Source organism: Dermacentor andersoni, chromosome 5, assembly GCF_023375885.2.
Source record: "Dermacentor andersoni chromosome 5, qqDerAnde1_hic_scaffold, whole genome shotgun sequence".
Lineage (NCBI taxonomy): Eukaryota > Metazoa > Arthropoda > Arachnida > Ixodida > Ixodidae > Dermacentor > Dermacentor andersoni.
Window position 1 is genome coordinate 130313469 of NC_092818.1, and position 25267 is coordinate 130338735.

The 25267-nt window shown below is 46.8% G+C and overlaps 1 protein-coding gene across 1 annotated transcript in view; it reads right to left on the reverse strand.

Moving 5' to 3' along the window:
• LOC126531163 (uncharacterized) overlaps positions 1 to 25267 on the reverse strand; it is a 127806-nt gene that overhangs the window by 11983 nt on the left and 90556 nt on the right. The window contains exons 2-5 of the mRNA XM_050178585.3: positions 17881 to 18002; positions 12163 to 12385; positions 7829 to 8155; positions 1691 to 1835 (exon numbers count right to left, since the gene is read on the reverse strand). Of these exons, the coding sequence (XP_050034542.1) occupies positions 1691 to 1835; positions 7829 to 8155; positions 12163 to 12385; positions 17881 to 18002 (817 nt within the window). The remainder of the gene's footprint in view (positions 1 to 1690; positions 1836 to 7828; positions 8156 to 12162; positions 12386 to 17880; positions 18003 to 25267) is intronic.

Genomic DNA, 25267 nt, shown 5'->3' on the forward strand with positions numbered 1-25267 from the left:
TAACGGCCAATTGGCTTAGAAAAATGAACCTTCCGCTGGTAGAGTATTCGAATGTAAACAGCGTTGCGCAGAAGTAGAGTTGTTTGCGTCAATGGTCGTGAAATGACGAAAGCGCGGCTATCGTGGTGAACCCAGCGGATGCGGGGAAGAACTATAAAAGACGGTTGTGTCTACACAGATAGCCAGCGAAAGCGGCAAAACTGGGATAAACCTGAGAGGACGTCATTGAAAATACTAAGCGATCGAGATGCCGCCGTGAACCTTACGCTAACTGAAGCTATTAGACACGAAGGGAGTGCGTCTAATATAACGGAGGTCATGACTTGCTAGAAGTCACAGGTGTAAAGTTAGTGAGCAGTCGAGCTGCCTACACAGTCAGCAAAGTGGAAGTACAGCTTCAACGGCCCTCTGATGATATAGTTCTTCCACTTTGTGCTGAATAGAACGTTTTGTTATACAGTAGAATTCTGAACAGTGCGACAGATAACACAGAAAAGAGGTACAGGACAGAGCGCCGCGCTCCTCCTCTGTGTCGCGCTGTTCATATTCTGCTGTTTAACAAGGTGTACCCCAAATACCCCAATTGAGCAGGCCGTTAATCTCTAACGTTTTTTCTGCCTCCATACGCTGTATAACTCTTGTATAACCTTGTCATTTATTATAGCTACAGACAGCAGCTAACACATAGTGGCCCTCCAAGAACTTGAAACCGTATAAATGACTGATTCATTACAGATTTCAGTGACTCCTGGCTCTTTGCCTGCTCCTGCAATTTGCTGGATTGCATTCACTATAAAAAAAATCTGGAATAAATCAGTTTCAGAATTAGCAGGGTCAGCCAAGAAACTCACCGCGCCGACTACTTCAGTTTCTTTTGTGTTTTCTTTAACAAACTCAAAGACACGCAAACACACACGCACAAATACACGAAGAAGTTACCGAAAACCAGCAAAAAAAGACGCAGTATCTCCGGAAAAGCGACGCGTTGATGCCGATAGCAAATTAGTAGACAGTTATACGAAATAAGGATAGTAGTTTTATCGGCCGTAGAAACTTGCAAACCTTCGTTCACTAAGTAAATTAACAAACATGGTCTCAGCACACACAGGCTAACATGAACAGATAACACTCGATGACCGCGGACACTCGCTGTCAAAACGCTGGCGTGAGGAAGCGTGGCAGCAGCAGCGAGTGAAGGGGCCTTCGTCCTGTCTATCGCTTCAACGAAAACTGAGCAGCGAGAGCGCAGCACACACAGAGGTATGAGCCGTCGGCGCACCTGGACTGTTCCCCCAACGCAGGTCTCTTTCAAGATAAGGCGCGCGCGGCCGCGCAATACACAGTTGCTGCCAGAGTACAACGGCGCTTCCACTCCCTCCCTCCCCTCCACCCGGTGGCTTGCGCGCGACGGACGACGGCGCGCATAATCCCCGCTTTCCTCCTTTGCGCGCTCGAGATTAGCCGCAATCATCGGCTCCCCACGCACGTTTTCACTCGCACATACAGCATACGGCGATTGGCAATAGTGTTATCGCCCTTGGACTTTATGCGGAACATCACGGCGACCCCGACGGCCAGGGTAAAAACACGCCTGGAGTGTCCATATAATTGCTATCGCAAAAAAAAATGTTGAGGTGTTGGTCGGCAATTAGAGTGTCATGTGCTTTCTGGGTTGCGACGAGCTGCCCACCTGAGTGAGGGTGTGATGTCCTCGGAAAGTGGCTGGTCGTCTCGCAGCCACGCGATCTCCGGTGAAGGCTCCGCCCCCGCAACGCACACCAACCGGGAGTCTTTCTTGTCCCGCAGCACTTCCAGAGGTTCCACTGATGGGGCATCTAGAATCGCAGGTGAAGTGAAGAAACTTTTTCACACAATATTTCAACATGAAAAGTTATTACAGTGCTAAAAACGTTTTGAAAGAGAAGTTATCGCACATATATGTGTGTATGTGCGCGTAAAGGAAGTGGGGAATTCGCGCACTTCTTGCCGTCTCAGAGACTAAGGTCCATGGGTACGCTAAGGTACGCTCTGGGAACATGTTAACAAAAATGCAAAATGCTGGAGTACGATGTCGCTCCCATAAAAGGTGGCTGACTCCAGGGTCCACTTTTCTTATTGGCAAGGATCTCCACATGAAACAGTGCTAATAAACATTCCTTCGTAGCAAAAACTATTTTGAGAAGGGATGTTCCGATAAGCAGGGAGGTTTAAATTAACCTAATTGTCATCATAAGGCATTGTCTACGGATCCAGCGAGAAACTTCTCTGTGTGAAGGCAATACAGATATTACTGTATATTAATAGAGTCGTAGCTCTCGACTGCCTCTTCCATCACGGTTGCTGTAGCACTTTAGAAGTAGCATACCTAAACTGAATTAAGTGGAGTAGATGAATGACCTCACTGGTGGACCAATAATGTAGTGAGCGTTATTGGAAGTTTTCATTTCAGTGTACAACAGCAGCATGCCCAGTGGCACTAATATGAGCTGTCTCTGATAGGCGCGTTAGATAAATATACAGGGTGTCCAGCTAACATTAGCCAAAATTTTTCCTTCTTTGCGTTTCCCCCTTTGCTTTGCGTAGCGCGTGGACCACCACCATGACGAATAGTCTGAATCTGAGAAAACATGGTTACAACTTATTCACAGTAACTGGCGGGAATTCAGGCGGGGTTAGCCTGATTTGTCCTCTTATATTGTTTTTTTTACCGGTCATGCAATCAGCGTCATTTACATTGATTTGTTATACAGAGAGTCCCAGCTAGCTTTAGCCAGAGTTTAAATATATGCGAATGCCATGTAGCTGGACAGAACTAAGGTAATGTTGTTTGCTGTCGCTTGGAGATACTCAGATTATTTTTTTTCATTCTACCTAATTACATAACTAGTCCGAATTATTTATTCAACTTCTCAAATATTATTTTTAGATGAAAAGTGTCGATGAGAAAATTGCAGAGCAACATGATAAACTTCAGACACTGCTTCCTGTTGCTCAATAGGTGCTACATAGAAGTGTTTTTCTAGAGCGTTGAAGAAACCCGCAAATGCATGCAAAATTTCCGCGCAGCTAACCCCTCAAGGCACTTTGCGTACATTTGCGGGCTTCTTTCACGCTCGGAAAAACACTTTTATGTAGCACGTATTGAGCAACACAAAGTAGCATCGGGAGTGTTTATGTCGCTCTGCAATTTTCGCAGTGACACTTTTCATGTAGTTTTAATATTTGAGATGTTCATTAACTAGGACTAATTATGCAATTCGGTAGGACAAAAAAAAATCTGAGTATCTCCAGGCGACGGCAAACAACATTACCTTAGTTCTGTCCAACTACGTGGCATTCGCATATTTTTAAAATCTGGCTAAAGCTAGCTGGGGCACCCTGTATAACAAAACAATGTAGATGATGCAGATTGCATGACCACTAGAAAAAAATATAACAGTACAAATCAGGCTAACCCCGCCTGTACCCCGACTACTTACTGTGAATATGTTGTAATAATCCGTTCTCTCATATTCAGACAATTCGTCATGATGGCGATCAGGGGGAAACAAAGGGGGAAAATACAAGAATGTAACCAGGACAAATTATTGGTTTTTTGTCCCTTGTTTTGCGTAGTGTTCTGACCGCCATCATGACTGAACGGTTCCAACCGGCCCAAATTACCACTATATTCAGATCAGATTATTAGCTGTGTAGGAGAAAGCTTGTCGTACACATCCCAAGCTGGCGCAAAATGTTGCATCCCATTCTCGTCGGAACCGGTCTCATCTGATCGCCAGAAAAATCGGAACTGCTCCTCTACCGCCGGACGCTTAGGGGAAGACCCCCCAAGGCTTACATCCAGCATGCTGCATACGAAGAAATTTGCATACGCACCAAAGGCGGAGAAGGAATACCCAGGGTGAAGCAGATTAAGGTGCTCGGACTCATCATAGAATCCAACGGCACCAACGGAGAAATGGTCAGGAATTTGGTGACTAAGATCACGAACACGATGAGGCTCATCAGAAGAATCACCAACAGACACCAGGGTAGGCGGGAAGCCAGCGTCGTCAGACTCCTACACTCCTTCGTTATTAGCCACGTCACCTACGTGGCCGCCTACGACAACTGGTACGCGGCCGGATATGCCAAACTGAACACCCTCATTAGAAGAACACACAAGACGGCACTGGGCCTTCCAGACAGCACAAGCAGGGAACTTCTGCTGCAGCTGGGCGTCCACAACACGCTCGAAGAGTTAATTGAGGCACACCAAATCTCGCAACTCGAGAGACTAGCGAAGACACGAACGGGCAGGAGGATCCTGGACAAACCCGGGATAAGTTATCACATGCAGCACGGCGACAAGACATCCATTCCAAGCGCGATCAGGGAAAAGCTGCAGGTGGCTAATCTACCCAAGAACATGAATCCCGAATTCAATCAAAGTCGAAGAGAGAGTAGAGCCGAGGCTATACTACAAGCCTTCGGAAGCGACAAGGAAACGCTGTTCGTAGACGCCGCGGAATACGAGGATCGACGTGCTTTCGCAATGGCACTCCTAAATACCGGCAAACAATTGGTCAGTTGGTGTAGTATACGGGGTAAAATCCCCGAGGTAGCGGAAGAGGTGGCGATAGCCCTAGCCATCGTTAACCCCAGTTACAGATACGTACTCAGTGACTCGCAGACGGCGGTCAGAAACTACGCACAAGGCAGAATTTCGCCGAAGGCTGAGGCTATACTCAAAGCCAACGCGAACTATGTCACCTCCGAGGAGACGGAGGAACGACACATTATATAGTTCCCGGCTCACACGTCCCCCGACACCCCCGTAGCCAACCTCAACGAGGAGGTCCACCGCGTAGTACGAGGTCTCACATTCCGCGCCCGCGTAAAAGGATCCTCTCTTGTGGTTGGAAATCCAACGTAGGCATGCACAGAGGAACAGAATGACCAGGTACTGTGATATTACAAAATTTTATCAAAACTCCAGGCGTGTTTATCGACCCCCTAACACTAAACTCGACAGGGCCCAAGCGGTAGACTGGAGGCAGTTACAAACCAAGACCTTTTCCAACCCCGTCCATCTCAGGAGGATATATACATCTCCGCAGCTAACAAAACCTTAGGTTTTATAAAACAGAATCTACGGCAGGTCCCATCAGATGTAAAATTACTAGCATATAAGTCACTTGTCAAGCCGAAACTGGAATACGCGTCAGCCATCTGGAACCCGCATCAAGCATACCTCACCGACGCATTAGAATCAGTTCAAATTCGTGCTGTTAGATTTATTCATACTTCATACTCATACGACGTCAGCGTTTCATCTCTGAAATCAGAATCCGGCTTGTCAATACTTTCATGTCGACGTCGCATTTCCAGTCTTTTCCTGTACCACAAGTTCTTTTCTTCCCTTAATCAAGAGCCTTACATCACAGCAGCAGCACGCATATCTCATCGCATCAGCCATCCACTTCAAGTGGCACGGCCACGTACACGGACAACCACCTTCGCAGCCTACTTTTTCTTCCGCACCGCCACAGACTGGAACGGCCTTCCCGCCAACATCGCTAATACCACTTGTCCATCTTCGTTCACAGAACTTGTAACCGACCATTTTCTTAAATAATTATTTCTCACGATGTTTTTGCTATCTTATAAAAGCCCACCCCTTATGTAATGCACCTACAGGAGACCTTTAAGGTAATAAACTGAACTGAACTGAATATATCCAGACATCTATTCAGACGATAACTGCAAAATATGCGGCAGGGCTCACGCATCTCTTAGACACATTCTCTGGGAATGTGAGGTTATATGCAGAGAAAATGCAGCTTTCCCAGATGAAGCTGCGGCGCGATGGACGGCCGCGTTGCGCATCTCAAACCTCCGAAATCAACTGTGAGCCATCCAGCAAGCCCGCGAGGCGGCGAGGAGACAGGATCTCCGGACCTCCTCGGGGGCGGCCTTGGCCCAGGCCACGAATTTGCCGGATTGTCAATAAAGTTGTTACCACCACCACCAATTCTCTTACTCCTCGCTTCCTTAAAACATGCCGCTTGTTTTTTTCTTCCAATTCCGCGTCAGACGAAGCTTACTCTGGCTTCAAGACGCCCGCCGCAGACTGATCGGCCACCAGCGTGGTAACATAAATAAGTGATGCTCCTATCCACACAACCTTTATGGACACTGCCACGCGGTCACCCTCTGGAAACAGACGCATCTCCCTAGAGGCCTCTAGCCGGAGCGTGCGCGGACTCGGGTATGGGGAAACAAGAGAGGGGAGCGCAAGGGGGCGCCTGACGCAATCGTCATTCCGTGGCCGGTCGACCGAAGGCGCCCACGACGTCCCGTGCATGCCGAACAGCCGCGTGGCTAAGCGTGCGAGGCAAGTTCGCGTTTCCCGCGCTTTGACTCGCACAGGTGAGGGGAGACGCCCTTCCTCCTCTGCCTTCACCCGTGCTATACTTCCAGACAATGCCGCCTGCAATAAAAGCATGGCAGTAAAGCTAGCCGTTAGGAAGGACAGACGCGGCTCACAGCCGGCCAGCCGTCAAGTCTCGGGGAGCCTATCAGGGAATGAGACACAATCCAGCCGGCGCGCGGAAACAGCAACAGCAAAGCAACGAGGGCCATCTCTGCCGCAATAGGGTCGAGGTGGCGCGAGTCGCTGTTCCGGAACGCGCTGCCGCTGCTTCGGTATAGCAAGCACAGTGCGACCGGTGTTCCCGAAGGCTGCAAGGTCACGGAATCGACAGCGCTGGTGTTTTTGGTGGCGCACGGCCAATGTACGGCGCGTCGTATGGGACGGAAGCAAGCTTGCTCTTCGAGGGCCGTTTTGAAGCCCAAGCTAGGTCTATGACTCCGCCGCGCTCGAATGGAGCGACACGGCGAGTGGGAAACACGAAATGAAAGGACTGAACAGTGCTGTTATAGCAGACCGCTGTGTGTGCCTGCTACACGGGGAAATTCCCTAGTGACGATTGCGATCACGTTCGGCGCCGTGTACGCGGAGCCAGTTCATCGCAAGTTACCGCTCCTTGACGCGCAAGGAAAAGCTCCTTGCTGTAGATGTTCCCCTTGGAATAGCCGTTTGATGGACTCTTTCCTGACCCTGGCTCCAGTTAATGGCTGTTTCTTTACTGGAGTTCTTCGGTTCACGCAAAAAAAAAGGACACCAGGATACAGCGGCACCAGAAGGCCGCGAAAGTTGAACGGATAACAAGGAATTGAAAGGCACTAAATGACCAATCCGACAATACTTACTGCAGCCTTCAGAGGGCGGCGCTTCTCCTATTCTGTAACGTATGCCATTGTATCACCTGAAGAGCGATCGGTCTAGAGTTGAAGATTTATTCAAATAAGTGGGGTGGGGCTGAGTTGGGGGGAAAGGGAGGGGGCGTACACAGGTTTCTGTTAATTTGTTGATCTGCGTTGTGTTGGTATAGTTGTCTCATTTATGGATCTCGATATGTCATCATAACTGCGCACAGTTAAATTTTTCGCTTCACTTTGATTCTCCTTCATTCCATCGCCGTGTCCCCGTGACCATGGCTTCGCACATCACATTTTCAGAAGGCTACAAAAGCGATGCTACGGCTCCTGAAGGCAACCGGACTTAGCAACCACATATGACACAGCGCTAATTTTCACTACTTCGGTTACTCGAGTGCGCATCAACTATTTACTTTCTCTTGTTCCCTTAACCTTTTCCTCCCTTTTTTCATTACCCCCGCGCAGGGTAGCCAACCGGGCTCCGTACTGGTTCTCCTCCTCAACTTTCATTTATCATTTCCGCTCTTTCTCTCCTTCAATGAAAGTCGTATAACGAGAGACTCACACTGGACGACGAGCTGGACGTCTACGAGGACGTGGTATCCGCGCGCTGACTTGAAGCGGCAGGTGTACCGACGCGAGTGCTGCCTCCGCACGCGGCCGAAGCGCAGCAGCCGGCCCCCGAGGGCGGGGGCCACTGGCCGAAACGTCGCCGGTGTCCCCCCGGGTTCTCCCACGGCCGCCGTCTTCGTTCGGCTCGAGCTTGCGCCGCCGGGCGCGAGCCAGCTGTCGGCGCCCGCCGAGCCGCACGACAGCTGCAGCTCGTCGCCCTCGCGGGCCACCACGGAGTAGCTCGGCACAGTGCGTGCCTTGTTGGGGACCACCTCTGGGACTGCACGAGAAAAACAATTGTGACAGAGAAAGGGATAAACACTTCATTATCTCCAGGACGGAGCGCGAGACACCTCTTGCGTTGACACATTTATCCAATTGCATGGCATGCGCCACCTATTACTGCGACAGCGTTTAAAAGCTCGAAACCGGACAGTCTGTATCCGACTGTCCACCCGTCCGTCGATCTCTTTCCGATGTGCTGGTATCGACGTCATCGTGATGTCACCGCCACGTCAGTTTTTGGTCCCCAGCTTCCCCCTCGTCATATGGCGAAGAAAAACAAGAACTCTCCCGTGGCCACAACCGGAGCTCAAATTTATGTCTATGCAGCAATGTGTAGTTGGTAGCTGGAGCTATTGTGCAAGATTCGCACTTCGCCAAAGACTAACACTAGTGGCGCCAGTGCACGTATATCGGGGGCCACAGCGGTTAACACAGTAGTGGATGAATGTGACGTTGTGTGCATTGCAATAATAAAGTTGCTCTAGAGAAGATGGTGGCGACCGCTGTGAGATGTTGATCATGTTGCATTAAGTGAGTTGACAACCAAAGAAATAAAGGAAGTATTTTTGTCGTTGCAATATAAACAGCTGTTCCTCGCACCCTTTCGAATTTCAGCGTTTCGAGTAAATAAAATTTTGTTTCGTATAAACTGATATTGGTATATTTCAATATATATCGTGATTACGCAGACACCTCATTTCATACCCACAGACGCTCGCAAATTGTCAAATCAAATCATTCCATAAATAGCACGAAGCACTGGTGATGTTTGCATACATATACGCAGGCGCAGACAACCGTGGGCTCCAGGAAGCTCATTCAGGGCGATGTAAATAAAGCACTGAGGTTAGTGCTCCTTCATTAAACATTCTCATATTACCGGAAAACATTCCATTGCGTCTGACCACCTTCAACACATTCTCGCAGCTTTTTTTCCTCGTCAGCAATGACCGAATACAAAAGTTACCACTTGGATTTAAAGCATATAAAAAATCGTTAACTATTTTTCTGACATATCAATATTGAAAATAGACCCGTGTGATGCTATTATCCACGAGAAATGCAGCGTTTCCGCTGAGGCTACGGAGCCTACGCCGTAAGGAGATAACTTCTGAAGGCAGCTTCATAAGCAACGTCGTTAAAGTAATGTAAATCATTAAATTAGAGGGGTTTAGGCGTCAAAACCACGATTTGATTATGAGGCACGCCGTAGTGGGCGACTCCATAATAATTTATACCACAGGGGGTTCATTAACGTGCACCTAAATCTAAGTACACGGGTGTTTCCGCATTTCGCCCCCACCGAAATGCGGCCGCCGTGGCCTGGATTCGATCCCGCGACCTTGTGCTTAGCAGCCCTGCACCACAGCCACTAAGCAAACACGATGGGTGCCGTTGAAGTGAACTGCTTGTTTGCGGACAAAGCTACGACATATAGCTGCTCCAATTCAGGAAGGCTGGCGTATAGCGTTGAGCGCGGAACACTAAAAAAAAGAAAAGCGTCGCTTAGACGGGAACTCCAACGAGCGTTCTCTATCCAAGTCAAGAAGAAATTGCCATTGAAGAGTCGCGATTTCGAGCTACAGTCCGAGCAAGGAAATCGTGAAAGGAACTAGGTCGCAGTGGGGAGGGCTACGCCCGAGCGCCATTTTCATAAGCCTCATCAATTATATACGAGTGAGATGTTCGCAGCAGGGGTTGCTGGACTGCTGATACAAAGCTCGCAGACGAAGATACAACCCCCAGAAGTCACAAGGGGGGTACTTAAAGGCACTCGATACGCATTGTTCGGGAATATGGGGCGTAGCTGCATGCGGCAGTGAAGCCACCTAGAACTGCGCGCATGCTCTCAAATTGTCTAGTTTCACAGCAAAAAAAAAAAAAAAAGTGCATAATGAACACCCACTCTTTCTCTCCACAAAAGATTATTTGAAAGAAAGAAATACAACGCAGAGGAAAACGAAAGGAGGCGCAATACAAGGGACACAGGCACGGTGTCACGTTGGGGACCCTGCGTCGCCGATCAGGCAGTATAACCGAATGCGGAACGAGGACAACGAAAAAAGAAAGAAAGCAAATGAATATTTGATGACTTCGGTTCTGAATAACATAATTCTGTATTAGAAGCACTACCATTTGGAGAATAGAAGAAATACGAGCCGGAACTTGGACCCTTGCATGTCGGCGGACGAAAGTAAAAATTTTGTTTTTTATGCGCGCCCCTGCTCGTCCGCCACCCAATCTGGTAAAGGACTGGAAAGCGGCCAACCGTGCGCCCTGCTTGTTACGAATGAAACGTACCAAAAAGAGGTCACGAACCAAATAGAAAAGCTATCAGTGCTACTCATGTTCTGTATGCGTTGCGTCATAGGTATGCGTTTACGTCAGTTGCTCGTGCAAAAACAGCAGCAGATCTGAGCGGTTACTTCACTACGACATTACAGGCGCTCTCCGTGGGCACTGCTATCTCGCTTGCTGACTACTCCTCAAATGATGACGCTGTTTCTTTAAAAAAAAATCCGACACAATCCACCTCATCATCACTGTCGACGTTAATGCGATTAGCATTCAAGCAATGTAGCCGCACAGCGTATTGCTGAAGACACCTTTATATACAGAGATTTCCCCTGCTTCGCGTACGCTGTTCCAGCTCGACACCTTCGGACGCCCCAGCGAAAGCTTCGCTAAACGCGGGCTACCAACCGCAGCTAGTTTTCTCCCGCTGGTACATTAAAACTGGGGTTCACCATATCTGACTTCAAATGAACTACGACGCAATTGTGAATAGGCTTCTGCTTCAGGCGTTATCAGCTAGAAGAACGCGCGTTATCACTTGCTCGGGCCCAACTCTGACGCGGCTTATTCAAATGCATGTAAAACGCAAGAACGTTTTTCTGAGATAACCCCTGGACCAATTTCAATGAAATTTGTTGCATTTTAGGGCGAAAGTTAAATTCTGCTGACTGTTGGAAGCGGAATTTCGATTGTGAAACAAATTTTCAGAAAATGGAAAGTTCGAATAAGATAGACGCATGAAGTTTATAAATTAATAGATCTGCATCACGAACAGATATCGTGGTTCTGTAAACAGAATCCATGAGATCATTCAAAGCGGACAAATTGGATATCTCAACTAATATCTTACGTGAATATGTTACGTTCTGTACAAGGGTTCTGCAAAAGCGGCATCTACATATTACTGAATGTTCTTTTAATTCATGTGTAACACATCAATTTTGTCCGCTTTAGATGCACTATGATATCTGATTCACGGAATCGCGATATCATCTTCCTTGCTGAGTTAGAGAGTTGTAAACTTGATAGTTTTGTTCGCTAAAAATTTTTGATATTTGCCAATTTTTAATAAAAAATTGACGATCTAAATCGAAAATTCGAAACAGTCACTAGATTTTAAGTTTTTTCTTTTAAATGCAACGAACCTTGTAAAATTTGGTGCAGTGTTTGCAGAGAAAAACCAATTCTCCTTTTACATGTATTTAGATAGGAGCATCCGAGCTAAAGCTTCCTCTTAACGCTTTCGCGTCAAAAGGACGAATGGAAGAGACAGAGACCAATGGGCGTCCTTTCTCCTCGTTTATAGCTCACTGCCCGCGCATAATTATGCATTGATGTTACCAACTCACCTAAACCGGTATTTGCGACCGAACATAATTTCTCAGAGCTCCATCCCCGTAACGTATATACGCGCCGCGAGTTGTTAGGAATAGGAGTCGGCAAGGTGGACGCACTGGCCGTTAATTAAGCCGCAACCCCACTGAATGCTTTCACAGCGTACACCATGCGTTTTTGTCATCCAGTGTCGGCGCGTCTTTTTCAGATCGTGCCATGACCGCGTAATACTCAATACATGCCTGTCCGTCTGTTCTCTTTTATTTATACCCGTACCCCTGTGTAGGGTAGCCGCCGCCCCTGATTAACCTCCCTGCATTATACTCTGTCTCTTTCTTGACAATAATCCGATAGGCCAACTCAACGCCTAACCTTCAGGCGTCAAATGGGCAGGGATTGAAGCCTCTTCGCAGGACTGTAGGGATTGGCAAGGCTCCATGGCAGATTGGGTGCAACTATCGCTCAGCTGCAGGTCACACTCTCTCCAAACTAGTTCCTCCATGACGTTGTTGCTGCCCTGCTGAGGGGCTTCAGCGGTGTCGTCTCGTCCACCAGCCTTGTCGCGCGACTTGACACGCTCTTGGCTGTCGTTTATCTGCGCAGAAGAAGAGAAAAACAAACGGACCTACAGCGGACACCCTGAACATCGCATCAGCCGCCCAATCAGTACGCAGTCGACTACGTAACATTACGGGACCTTGTTTGAACGATAAGTCTAAATTTATGCTTTGTTAAGTCATGACGGTAATAGTATAATGCATCATTGATGAGGTCGAAAGAAATTCTATGGGCTAGAACTTTGAATTCCAGTATATGTTTCATGCTTCACAAGAATTAACTTTTTTTTTCTCTTTTGGCATATATTGTGTCCCGTAAGCTTATGTGGCCTACTGTGTGCCTTTTCTTAATCTCTTCTCGATAGAACCGCCCTACCCAAACAAAAATAATTAAATTATGGGGTTTTACATGCCAAAGCCACTTTCTGATAATGAGGCACGCCGAAGTGGGGGCCTCCGGAGATTTGGACCACCTAGGATTCTTTAATGCGCACCTAAATCTAAGTACACAGCTGTTTTCGCATTTCGCCCCAATCGAAATGCGGCCGCCGTGGCCGGGATTCGATCGCGCGACCCAGTGCTTAGCAGCCCAATACCCATAGCCACTAAGCAACCACGGCGGGTGTACCACCCGACCAAAAGGCTCAATTGACGCACGCTGGTATATATAGATGTAGTACGATGCCTATTTATTTGTAGATTTAACAGAGACTGTCTGTGAGAATCGTGCTCCTGCCAATCTAATATCGTCTGTCGCGCCGAGTGTGTAATCACGCGCGAAAGCGGCAGTCCGGCAACGCAAGGCCTACATAGGAGAGCTCATCATCATCATCATCATCATCAGCCTGATTACGCCCACTGCAGGGCAAAGGCCTCTCCCATACTTCTCCAACTACCCCGGTCATGTACTAATTGTGGCCATGTTGACCCTCCAAACTTCCTAATCTCATCTGCCCACCTAACTTTCTGTCGCCCCCTGCTACGCTTCCCTTCCCTCGGAATCCAGTCCGTAACCCTTAATGACCATTCGAGTATCTTCCCTCCTCATTACATGTCCTGCCCATGCCCATTTCTTTTTCTTGATTTCAACTAAGATGTCATTAACGCGCGTTTGTTCCCTCACCCAATCTGCTCTTTTCTTATCCCTTAACGTTACACCTATCATTTTTCTTTCCATAGCTCGTTGCGTCGTCCTCAATTTAAGTAGAACCCTTTTCGTAAGCCTCCAGGTTTCTGCCCCGTACGTGAGTACTGGTAAGACAAAGCTGTTATACACTTTTCTCTTGAGGGATAATGGCAACCTGCTGTTCATGATCTGCGAATGCCTGCCAAACGCACCCCAGCCCATTCTTATTCTTCTGATTATTTCACTCTCATGATCTGGATCAGCAGTCACTACCTGTCCTAAGTAGATGTATTCTCTTACCACTTCCAGTGCCTCGCTACCTATCGTAAACTGCTGTTCCCTTCCGAGACTGTTAAACATTACTTTAGTTTTCTGCAGATTCATTTTTAGTCCCACCCTTCTGCTCTGCCTCTCCAGATCAGTGAGCATGCATTGCAGTTGGTCCCCTGAGTTACTAAGCAAGGCAATATCATCAGCGAAGCGCAAGTTACTAAGGTATTCTCCATTTACTCTTATCCCCAATTCTTCCCAATCCAGGTCTCTGAATACCTCCTGTAAACACGCTGTGAATAGCATTGGAGAGATCGTATCTCCCTGCCTGACGCCTTTCTTTATTGGGATTTTGTTGCTTTCTTTATGGAGGAGTACAGTGGCTGTGGAGCCGCTATAGATATCTTTCAGTATTTTTACATACGGCTCGTCTACACCCTGATTCCGCAATGCCTCCATGACTGCTGAGGTTTCGACTGAATCAAACGCTTTCTCGTAATCAATGAAAGCTATATATAATGGTTGGTTATATTCCGCACATTTCTCTATCACCTGATTGATAGTGTGAATATGATCTATTGTTGAGTAGCCTTTACGGAATCCTGCCTGGTCCTTTGGTTGACGGAAGTCTAAGGTGTTCCGGATTCTATTTGCAATTACCTTAGTAAATACTTTGTAGGCAACGGACAGTAAGCTGATCGGTCTATAATTTTTCAAGTCTTTGGCGTCGCCTTTCTTATGGATTAGGATTATGTTAGCGTTCTTCCAAGATTCCGGTACGCTCGAGGTCTTGAGGCATTGCGTATAGAGGCTGGCCAGTTTTTCTAGAACAATCTGCCCACCATCCTTCAGCAAATCTGCTGTTACCTGATCCTCCCCAGCTGCCTTCCCCCTTTGCATAGCTCCCAAGGCTTTCTTTACTTCTTCCGGCGTTACTTCTGGGATATCGAATTCCTCTAGATTATTCTCTCTTCCATTATCATCGTGGGTGCCACTCGTACTGTATAAATCTCTATAGAACTCCTCAGCCACTTGAACTATCTCATCCATATTAGTAATGATATTTCCGGCTTTGTCTCTTAGCGCATACATCTGATTCTTGCCAATTCCTAGTTTCTTCTTCACTGCTTTTAGGCTTCCTCCGTTCCTGAGAGCTTGTTCAATTCTATCCATGTTATGCTTCCTTATGTCAGCTGTCTTACGCTTGTTGATTAACTTCGAAAGTTCTGCCAGTTCTATTCTAGCTGTAGGGTTAGAGGCTTTCATACATTGGCGTTTCTTGATCAGATCTTTCGTCTCCTGCGATAGCTTACTGGTATCCTGTCTAACGGAGTTACCACCGACTTCTATTGCACACTCCTTAATGATGCCCACAAGATTGTCGTTCATTGCTTCAACACTAAGATCCTCTTCGTGGCTTAAAGCCGAATACCTGTTCTGTAGCTTGATCTGGAATTCCTCTATTTTCCCTCTTAGCGCTAACTCATTGATCGGCTTCTTATGTACCAGTTTCCTCCGTTCCCTCCTCAGGTCTAGGCTAATTCGAGTTCTTACCATCCTGTGGTCACTGCAGCGCACCTTACCGAGCACGTCCACATCTTGTATGATGCCAGGGTTAGCGCAGAGTATGAAATCTATTTCATTTCTAGTCTCGCCGTTCGGGCTCCTCCATGTCCACTTTCGGTTATTCCGCTTGCGGAAGAAGGTATTCATTATCCTCATATTATTCTGTTCTGCAAACTCTACTAATACCTCCCCCCTGCTATTCCTAGTGCCTATGCCATATTCCCCCACTGCCTTGTCTCCAGCATGCTTCTTGCCTACCTTGGCATTGAAATCGCCCATCAGTATAGTGTATTTTGTTTTCACTCTACCCATCGCCGATTCCACGTCTTCGTAGAAGCTTTCGACTTCCTGGTCATCATGACTGGATGTAGGGGCGTAGACCTGTACAACCTTCATTTTGTACCTCTTATTAAGTTTCACAACAAGACATGCCACCCTCTCGTTAATGCTATAGAATTCCTGTATGTTACCAGCTATATTCTTATTAATCAGGAATCCGACTCCTAGTTCTCGTCTCTCCGCTAAGCCCCGGTAGCACAGGACGTGCCCGCTCCTTAACACTGTATATGCTTCTTTTGGCCTCCTAACTTCACTGAGCCCTATTATATCCCATTTACTGCCCTCTAATTCTTCCAATAGCACTGCTAGACTCGCCTCACTAGATAATGTTCTTGCGTTAAACGTTGCCAGGTTCATATTCCAATGGCGGCCTGTCCGGAGCCAGGGATTCTTAGCACCCTCTGCAGCGTCGCAGGTCTGACCGCCGCCGTGGTCAGTTGCTTCGCAGCTGCTGGGGACTGAGGGCCGGGGTTTGATTGTTGTGTTCATATAGGAGGTTGTGGCCAAGTACTGCACCAGGGTGGCCAATCCTGCTCTGGTGAGGGAGTGTGTTACCGGTTCTGGTCACCGGCATCAGGCCACATTCCAGGCCTGTTTATGCAATTTTATCAACACGCGGATTTTTTTTTTTTTTTAATCCGGTGGAAAATTGCGCGGCACCGGGATTCGAACCACGGACCTCTTGCACGCGAGGCGGGTGTTCTACCTCTACGCCACCGCTGCCACATAGGAGAGCTAGACGAATTAAATGTGACAAAGAAAAAAGAAAGAAAAAGCTAGGCCAGAACATTGCGAGCTCTCTAAGTATGCGACAGCATACTTAGAATGGGGTGCGTGAGACGCATCGACAGCTGCGCGCGTGGAGACCACCATAAAGTGGCTGAAGTCCTCCTATAACGCTATAAAAAAATGTGCGGCCGGTGGTGAGATCGAACCTCACTCATCCAGTACAGCAGCCCAGTACTCTAACCATTGCGCCACGATCGCACGCATGCTTGTCTAGTTCCCCAGCAGCTCTTTGAGACGTCCGGCCAGTATCTCGCATTCTTGCCTTCAGACAGCTAGCGCTTTGAGAGTATGGGATTGGCACATACTTTCAGATAGATACCGCCAAAGTAGGTGAAGTTCGTCTCTAGTGCTATAGCAGTAAAAAAGAAGTCGCTGCATGATACTAGTGCCAATCCCATTCGAAGTGAACGCTCACTCAAACAATCATAGATGCATGTTGCGCCTCGTCAATACACGAGTGTATATAGTGAGTGAGTAAGAATATTCTAAGGGCTGACATGCAGGCCTACGTGGTGTTTGGGCTTTTAGAGATCCATCCGGTTCGGGAGTGTGTGCTTTCACGGCCAAGGTCACTTGCGTTTGCTAAGCTAAGCTTACCGGGCTGAGTTTTTTGTTTAGCGTATTGATTCTCCTCGTCACAAAAACAAAGCATTCGTTCAGTCTAGGCATAATAGTTTCGTTTAAAACGCGTATACCTCACGTTGCCATAAACAACCTGCCCACTGCGCCGTCTTAACTCAGGTGAAACGAAACCACTCAATGTCCTAAACATTTTCTCACCATGTGCGTCCAACTCGTATTATGCACCTGCGTTCAGCTTTATGACATGGCTCATCGAGGTTGCTCACATTAGGTAAGAGTACGAAATAGCACATCAACATTTGAGCCTCACACAAAAAGTAAGGCTCGATCATGTCGTTCCCGAGCAGCATTCTTGTGAAATTCTTATCAGCGCACGATTCGATACCTCACAGGCCGAAACCATAAAAAAAGTTCGAAGAAATTTGCATATATCCATGTACATTAAGAGTTTTGAGCTCATTACTACACGAGGTAGTCAGGTAGCTCTAACCTGCCCAATGTTCCCACATACCAGAGACACTGATTGGATGCCGTAACTGACGCTCGTTCCGGTTTACAAATTGTGCATGAGGCATCGCGTATGTGCTGCTAATGTACCCGCGCACAAATAAAATATTAAACTTTTTGCACTATCACGCCTGCGCAATGGAGCACCGTTTCGGACTGCACTGATAAGCGTACCGTTTGTACATGCGCTCCAATTTCCTCTAATTTCGTTACTCGCTGATTTTGCACTCTATTAGCACGTTCACATGCTGTGCACCTCCCAATTTTCAACAACTGAGTGAGTTACATTTGACACAAACACCTAACTGAAGTCATCAAAGCTCTGCCGTACTCAAACGTTTCCGTGTACATTACCTGCTCTTCCTCTAGGGCAGAGGCTGGCCTCCGCGACAGGCACTTGATGGTGGTCAACGCCTCGACGCTGTCCGCTTTCTTCTTGGCTTCGGCTTCGCCTTCGGTCAGGGGCACAGCTTCCTCTGCGCAAAATGAAAAGTGAACAACGGCTGCATGAGCAGAGTCATTGGACAATACTTTTTGTTTACATAGCTATACCTCAGCAATATCTTGATGTCCTCACTGCGGTATGTTCAGCGGTAGCGTTTTCGGCGGCGGCGTCAGTCCCTAGAACATTTACTGCGCCAGTTACCTGATACGGTTAACAAAATGTCACCTTAACTTTGTTGCGTGATTCTCCCTCTCATTTTGGACTCAGGGGACACCGCTTGAAAAGCTATAACCTCTTCATTACTCTACTAAAACGATCTACTGTGCCATTAACTCTATTTTTTAAAGCAGTGAAGTCACCAGCCCGAAAACACGCACGCAGTATGACGCGTCCTCTCGTAGGTGCTATTTACAAAGTTGTTTATATGATTTTGACGCAACCGTGATGTAATGGTGAATTTATATAGTTACGGAGCTTAATTGCCGTATCTCAATGCACATTAGAAGAGTGGTAACACTTACGAAAGTGTTAATCATCTATGCGCGTCGTTTATCACTTTTCTTAAGCTGAATTAGTGAGCGCAAGTTCACGGGCTAGTCTTTTCGACATACTAAGGCATCGGCGGGCGAAAGACAAGGTTATAAGGAAACCACTCGTGACCTCAGTATTATGTTTCTTGTGCCCTTTTGTTTCATGCGCAGCTACCTTAGGGCGTAATAGAGCACCTTGGTTGCGAAAGAATACATGTGATAAGTGTTCTGTAACACGGTAAACTAAATTACTTGGTGCGCTTCCGTATAGTTATCGGCACAGACTTTGTGGCTACGTAGGTGCACAGGTATTGTAAGAGGGGCTTGTTGGGCTAGTTGGTACGTGGTTATACTAGGAAAACACCAGCAAACTTGAAGAAGGGGGAAAACAAGAAGGAGACAGACAAAACGACAGGAAGATGGTGCACCTTCCTGCCGCTTTGTCTATGTCTGCTTCTCGTTTTTTCCCCCTTCTTCAAATTTATTGCCCTTCTGCTATAGTTTAACAGATATCATGTTGAAAAAATTCGCTCCTAAAATCCCTGCCATTGAAGAAGTTAGGTGAAGATATGGTTCGGTAGCGCAGCTAATTATAAGAAGGCTTCCCAGTATGATTCCGGCAATGACTGCGAGGAACACAGTGATAAGCACTGAGGCCTTTTAATTTAGATAACGAGGATCCTGCAGAACGTTAATGTTCGTAGCTAGCTGTGTGGCAGATCATGAATTGCGTGCTAACTAAAACACAGGCCCTCGACATTTAAGAGATACGCTGCGGTCGGTTGCCCAGCAATAACCGCTGTCGCGTTGTACGAAATGCAACGTATATAACAAGCCTGCCGCAAATAGTAGTTCCAAGTGTTTACAGGCATCAAATGGTGCCAAGAGAAGGCAAGCGCAGTCGAGCACGGCAAGAAGCTGTATGTAATGAGATGAGGCAAGGAAATTCACAGGCATAAGATGGAGCAAGCTGGCGTGAGACAGGTGTAACTGGAGATCGCTGGCAGATGCGTTAGTGCTTTCAGTGAGCATAAAATAGGCATTATTATTATTATTATTATTATTATTATTATTATTATTATTATTATTATTATTATTATTATTATTATTATTATTATTATATTTCTGTGTGGGGAAGAGAATATATGTTTATATGTTCATAAAGCCATTCAACCCAATGTCCCACAAGCCCGGGAATGGGCGCGCGGCCGCGAGAATGATGATCACTCTTGAACGAGCACGACCAGAACAATAACGAGCAGCGAAAACGCGCGCAAACCGCTCAGCTTTCAAAGGCGCCTATAGCGTCCATTACGTTCGCGCCATCCTCGTCCATTCGTGCGGTCTTTCTGCAAAACTCGGACGACTGGGAAGCTGATGCCAAAAAAATAGAAATGCGTATAAATTTGCGATGGTTTCTCCTGATAGCCGCGGACAGCGGCAGCCACAGTGTATAAAGTTCCACATCATCACGCCACCACGGCGGGTGTTCAGCTTTTGTTTCCTCGAAACCTTTTTCATTCGTCACCAAAGCAGCGAGCGCCTTTTCCGGTTGTCGCGTACAAAAGCGTACAACAACAGCGCAGGCAACGTGTGCTATAGCGGGAAAAGAAAACATGAATGGAGGGAACAAGGAACATACAAGGAAACCGAGAGTCTGCGCAGTTGTGGAAAGGAGAAGAAAGGCAGCACGGTAAACCCGCCGCATTCATGTTGTGGACATGTATGGATCAATCCGATAGGCTTATATGCGTTTGTGTACTTCTGCAGCAGATGTTTTCCTTTTACCAAAGCTTTTGATGCAAAAATGATCGCTGAAGCGGAAAACATACTCGGCCCCTTCCTCTTTCTGGCGCTTACACGCATCCCGGAATATAGAATGTAAAACGTCGAACATCGAAAACCAAGACACCAGGTTTAGGCGACGGGGGAACGAAAAATGGCGTGAATGACACGATGTAGAGGCGTTTCGTGAAGCTTGAACCAACTCGTCACCACTACCGCTAGAATGTAGTTCTTGCTAGTCTCCTTTCCTTAGCTAAGCTTCAACGTTGCATAGTTTGATGTTTCGAAGACGCGGCGATCCTATAGTGATCATCATCATCAACAACATTATTATTATTATTATTATTATTATTATTATTATTATTATTATTATTATTATTAACGCAGGAAGAAATGAACCACAAGGGACCTCCAATAACAAAGTTTACTGTAACACTTTCTAATAAATTCATCTGGTTGATTCCCGCTTACGAGCTCAATAAATTTTTAAAATGACGTCTCCGGCTGTTTTCACAAAAAAATCTAAGCTGTCAACCGTGCACCAGCATCAAAACGTCCACCTCTTCTGTGGTGCCTCCTTCAGCTTGGAATCTCGCCACTCCGAGAATCACAAGAAATGTCGCTGGATCGTCACCGGCTATACTGAGTGGCCTATATGCAAAAGACGTTACGAATAAATTAAAGGTCCCGCATTGCCCGTCATTTCTTGCAGCGTAACTGCCATCCGAGCAGTTGTTCACTACAGTGCTATTATTATTACTGATCATGTAAACGTATGTAAACGCCAGGCATAATACACAAACAGAAAAACAATCAGGCTATCAAATGTCTTCTGAAGAAGACACCATGCCTACCCGTTTGGAGAGGAGAGAGAAAATAATGAAAAAAGAAGAAGAGAATGAACCACGATACGCCAGTACACACAGAGAGTATGAGTACTACAGATCGAAGTCGCGACCCGCAGTTGATAAACCCACAGCGCTTTCTTTTTTTTCATACCGCGTTAAACCGGTTGCATTACATAAAGTTTGCGGAAGCAAAAATCCTTCCTCACGGCAACATCCTTGGCTTGCTCGTAAAGAAATTCCGGAGTTAACGTAGATATCGAAACCCAGAGGCCACGATAAGCGTCCATTAGTTATGCCGCGCGTCCTCTCCTATTATCTTTCTATCCCATTAGCCCCTCTCTACGGGGTAAAACGGAATGCCAAACGCACGTCCGGTTGACCCTACTACATCTCTCTCCTTTGCATTTGCTATTTGTCTCTGTCTGTCTCATCCAAGTTCATCCATACAAACTCGAGCGCACAGATAAGCGCACGAGAATAAGTGACTGACACACACACACACACGCACGCAGACGTACACCACAGGTGGTGCTATGAATGACAAACCGGGCCGCAGTACAGCACGCAGCACAGTAAGAGGCAAGGTTATGCATGTTTGATTGCGCGCTGCCCGTCGGGCAGTGAGTGGAGGCGAAGGAAACTTGCGCGGGCGCCGGAATGCGACTGCGGTAGCTGAAGCCCGAGAGGCGGGCAATGGCGAGTTTCGTTTGGAAGACGTGTGGGGAGCCGTACACACGTAGGCGGGCACGCAGCATGTAACGTGGAGTCAGCGTGCTCGGAACGCGGAAAAGCTAGCTTCCCTATTTGCGGCTGCATCACTCCCGGCTATAGAGTACGCGGCTCTGTTTAACTTATCCCCGTGACCGCCGCATTCCTTAGGGCTAGCCCGGCGGCCTCCATGCTAGCGCGCAGACGCTGATGTACGCCGCTGGTTGCAAATGAGATCCGATGTGTTTGTGTTCCCGCCGAGCATTTCCCGGAAGAATAAATCGCAAGAATGTTTGTCCGTAACAACGTGTCCAGCTTGCCGCGGTCGTTTCTCCTGGATACATCGCCCGCGGTATTCTCCTTCTAAGCTTCGTTTGTTTCAGTGCCGGCTTCATCAGTGAAACTGGCTTCCTCTTCTTTACTTTGCATATATTATGAACAAGATGTTCCTATTTTCAGTCTTCTTTGCCAGCGGCGTGCTTTTTCGGTATAAGGGACCGACACTCCATCGCCTTCATCTCAGTTCATCCGAAAGCGTTAAAAATTGTAACTTTTTCAGCATCGTTGGGAGGCAAAAAAAAATATTTTTTTAGACGAAAAAAGTTTGCCTCAAATTTGGACGCAGATGCAGCCAAAATAAGTTTATTCACCACATCAGCGAGAGCATATATACTCCGAATTATGCGTATACATATGCTCGCATATCATGCCTCCCCATATCTATGCGCAGGATTAAAGTTTACAGCAAAAACGGTGACAGATGTAGTTAAATGCTGGGAACAGAGTGCGCTTCAATATAGAACTAAAATCTTGAAAACCTGCAAAGAAGAGGATTTCGAAATGCGTGCGTGGAACAAATATTTTCCGAAGGGCGTAGAATAGCTCGTAAGGAGATTTGATTCTCGTAGACATGTGGTAACTGATCCCTGAACAGTGAAAGAGACGAACAGGCGGAGCAGCTACTGGCGCGGTCTTCCGGGCTAACACTGGCTGTAATAAACAACGCGGCTGACCCACCGACCGACCAGAAATAAGGGTAAAGACCAACGAATATCTTTGGTTGGCGACCTTGCGCTATGAAAGCAGAAAGTGAATAAATGAATCAATGAGTGAATAAATATATATATAAATGAATGAATGAATGAATGAATGAATGAATGAATGAATGAATGAATGAATGAATGAATGAATGAATGACGAAAGAAAGAAAGAAATGCAAAAACAGCTTTCGATAGGCATTCGCTGGATTTCACGTGATTTTAGAAACTGCTTCCTACTACCTGTTCTCCGAGCACGTTCGTCGTTCTTCAATTTCATCACTACATTTTTTATTTTATTTTTTCGTACTGAAAGCATCAAGTCTTCTTTCTTCATACTACAGACAAGAAATCTAAATAAAGCGATAGAGAGACGTAGTCCATCGCACGTCACCGTGTACAGTGCTGTATTAAGGCGGGAAAAGGACAAACTGTTCGAAGGCACGCTCGCAATGTGTGCACACTTTAATCCACTGAGCAAACGATGACGAGTTGTCATCCGTCGCACAGAAGTTTCCAACTTTCTCCGCTGCACTAGACTTAAGGTGGAGTAACGGCGTTATTCTTGTTACATTGCCGAAGTTTACGGAACCCTACACATTTCTGTTCTGCGGGGCAGATCAACCCAGTCACGTGAGCTGCGCAGCGCTGCTCAACATATTTCTTGCCCGGTTTGGTTGTGAGCGCTTTAGCTTAACCTTGCCAAAACCCTTTGGGGACTCTATAGACGCCCATCATCGATTGATTGATTGATTGATTGATTGATTGATTGATTGATTGATTGATTGATTGATTGATTGATTGATTGATTGATTGATTGATTGATTGATTGATTGATTGATTGATTGATTGATTGATTGATTGATTGATTGATTGATTGATTGATTGATTGAGTTTAACGTCTCAACGTAACACTGCGACTATGAGAAATGCAGTAGAGCAGGACTTGGTAATGATTTCGCTCATCTCAGGTTCTCTCACGTGCCCCTACATTTATCTTCACGTGTTTTTGCATTTAGCTCCGATCAAGAAACGTTCACACCGGCTGTGAATCGAAATCTGCAACCTCGTGCTCAGTTGCGGAGCACCATAGTCGCCGAGCCATTGCGGTGCATGGTCGTAGCCGTTTTTCTATGAAACCTGTGGACTGCGTGCAAATAGTACATGGGCTCACGTACTCATCATTTTTGTAGACTATCATTTGCAGTTGTTCTGATAACAAACAGCTGGCAACTTTACAGACCACTAATAGACTCAATATAATATATTATTTATGAAAACGTTCGCTTACGCAAAATTTGTAGATATTTACGTACAGAAAAGCTCGAGTCTACGGGAAGGTAAAACAGAAGTTTCTACACAGTTCTTGTGCTGGCGGAACTAATTTTTGTAAGGCTGAAAGCTTCTGCCACAGATTATGCCAGCAAAGGAGGCGTAAGAGTCTGACCTTTACTACGCGACGTTAGTTTGCCCTTAACGTGATCGGGGCGCCAACCCTTGAGCAATCGCCGAAACAAGCAATGTTAGGGGAACTAGAGGTAACGTACCAGAAGAACAAGAACTACAAGGAATAAAAACTACAGTACGGCAGAAGACGCACTACAAAGCTGGCTGCCGGCTTATCGATCTGTTCAAGAACACGCGAGTAAACCGAGCATGGGGGTGCATGCTGATTAGGCGCGCACCTTATCGTTCTTCACTATGTTAGGATACCCTCTTTCTTTAATCCGCGGAAGATGTGCACGTTGTGACCATCCTGTAAGCACCCACTAACCATCCGGGTTTGCGTTACTGCGTCTTGATTACCGCAATCTTTTCTATCTCTCCTCTCTCTCTCTCTCTCTCTTTGCTTGTGTCTGCTTAATACAGCATAGCACCAGCCGGGAGCCCGGTGATAGTGGTGACTTGAAAGCAGGAGGCGATAATGAAGATAAACGTAACAAAGACGAAGATCCTTCGACCGAGAGTTCGATCAGCAACAAACTTCTGTCCAGACCGCCACTCAAATGCGGTTACAATTTGTAGTCTTTAACCGGTGCTGCAGGAGTCCTTTAAAGACAAGCATGGATGGCAGCCCTCACGCGCACCTGTGTCACCTTGTTGTCCATGGTCGAATGGTTAGAGCATCGCGCTTCTGTACTGAGGGAACAGGGATCGAATCTAACCTTCGGCCCAACTTGAGTCATTGAGCATGCGGGAATGTGTACATATGGGCCCCTCTTCAACGAATCTCTTCCTCGCCGACATGGGTCGCTGCAGATGGGGTAAATACCGCTCTTCAATGAAACTCTCCGAAATGAAACGTCCACTTGGAGCACTGGGTAGGTGCTAGTCGGTCTGTGCTGGTCTTCAATGAGCCTATTTAATGCAAACTTAGGTAACTAGGTA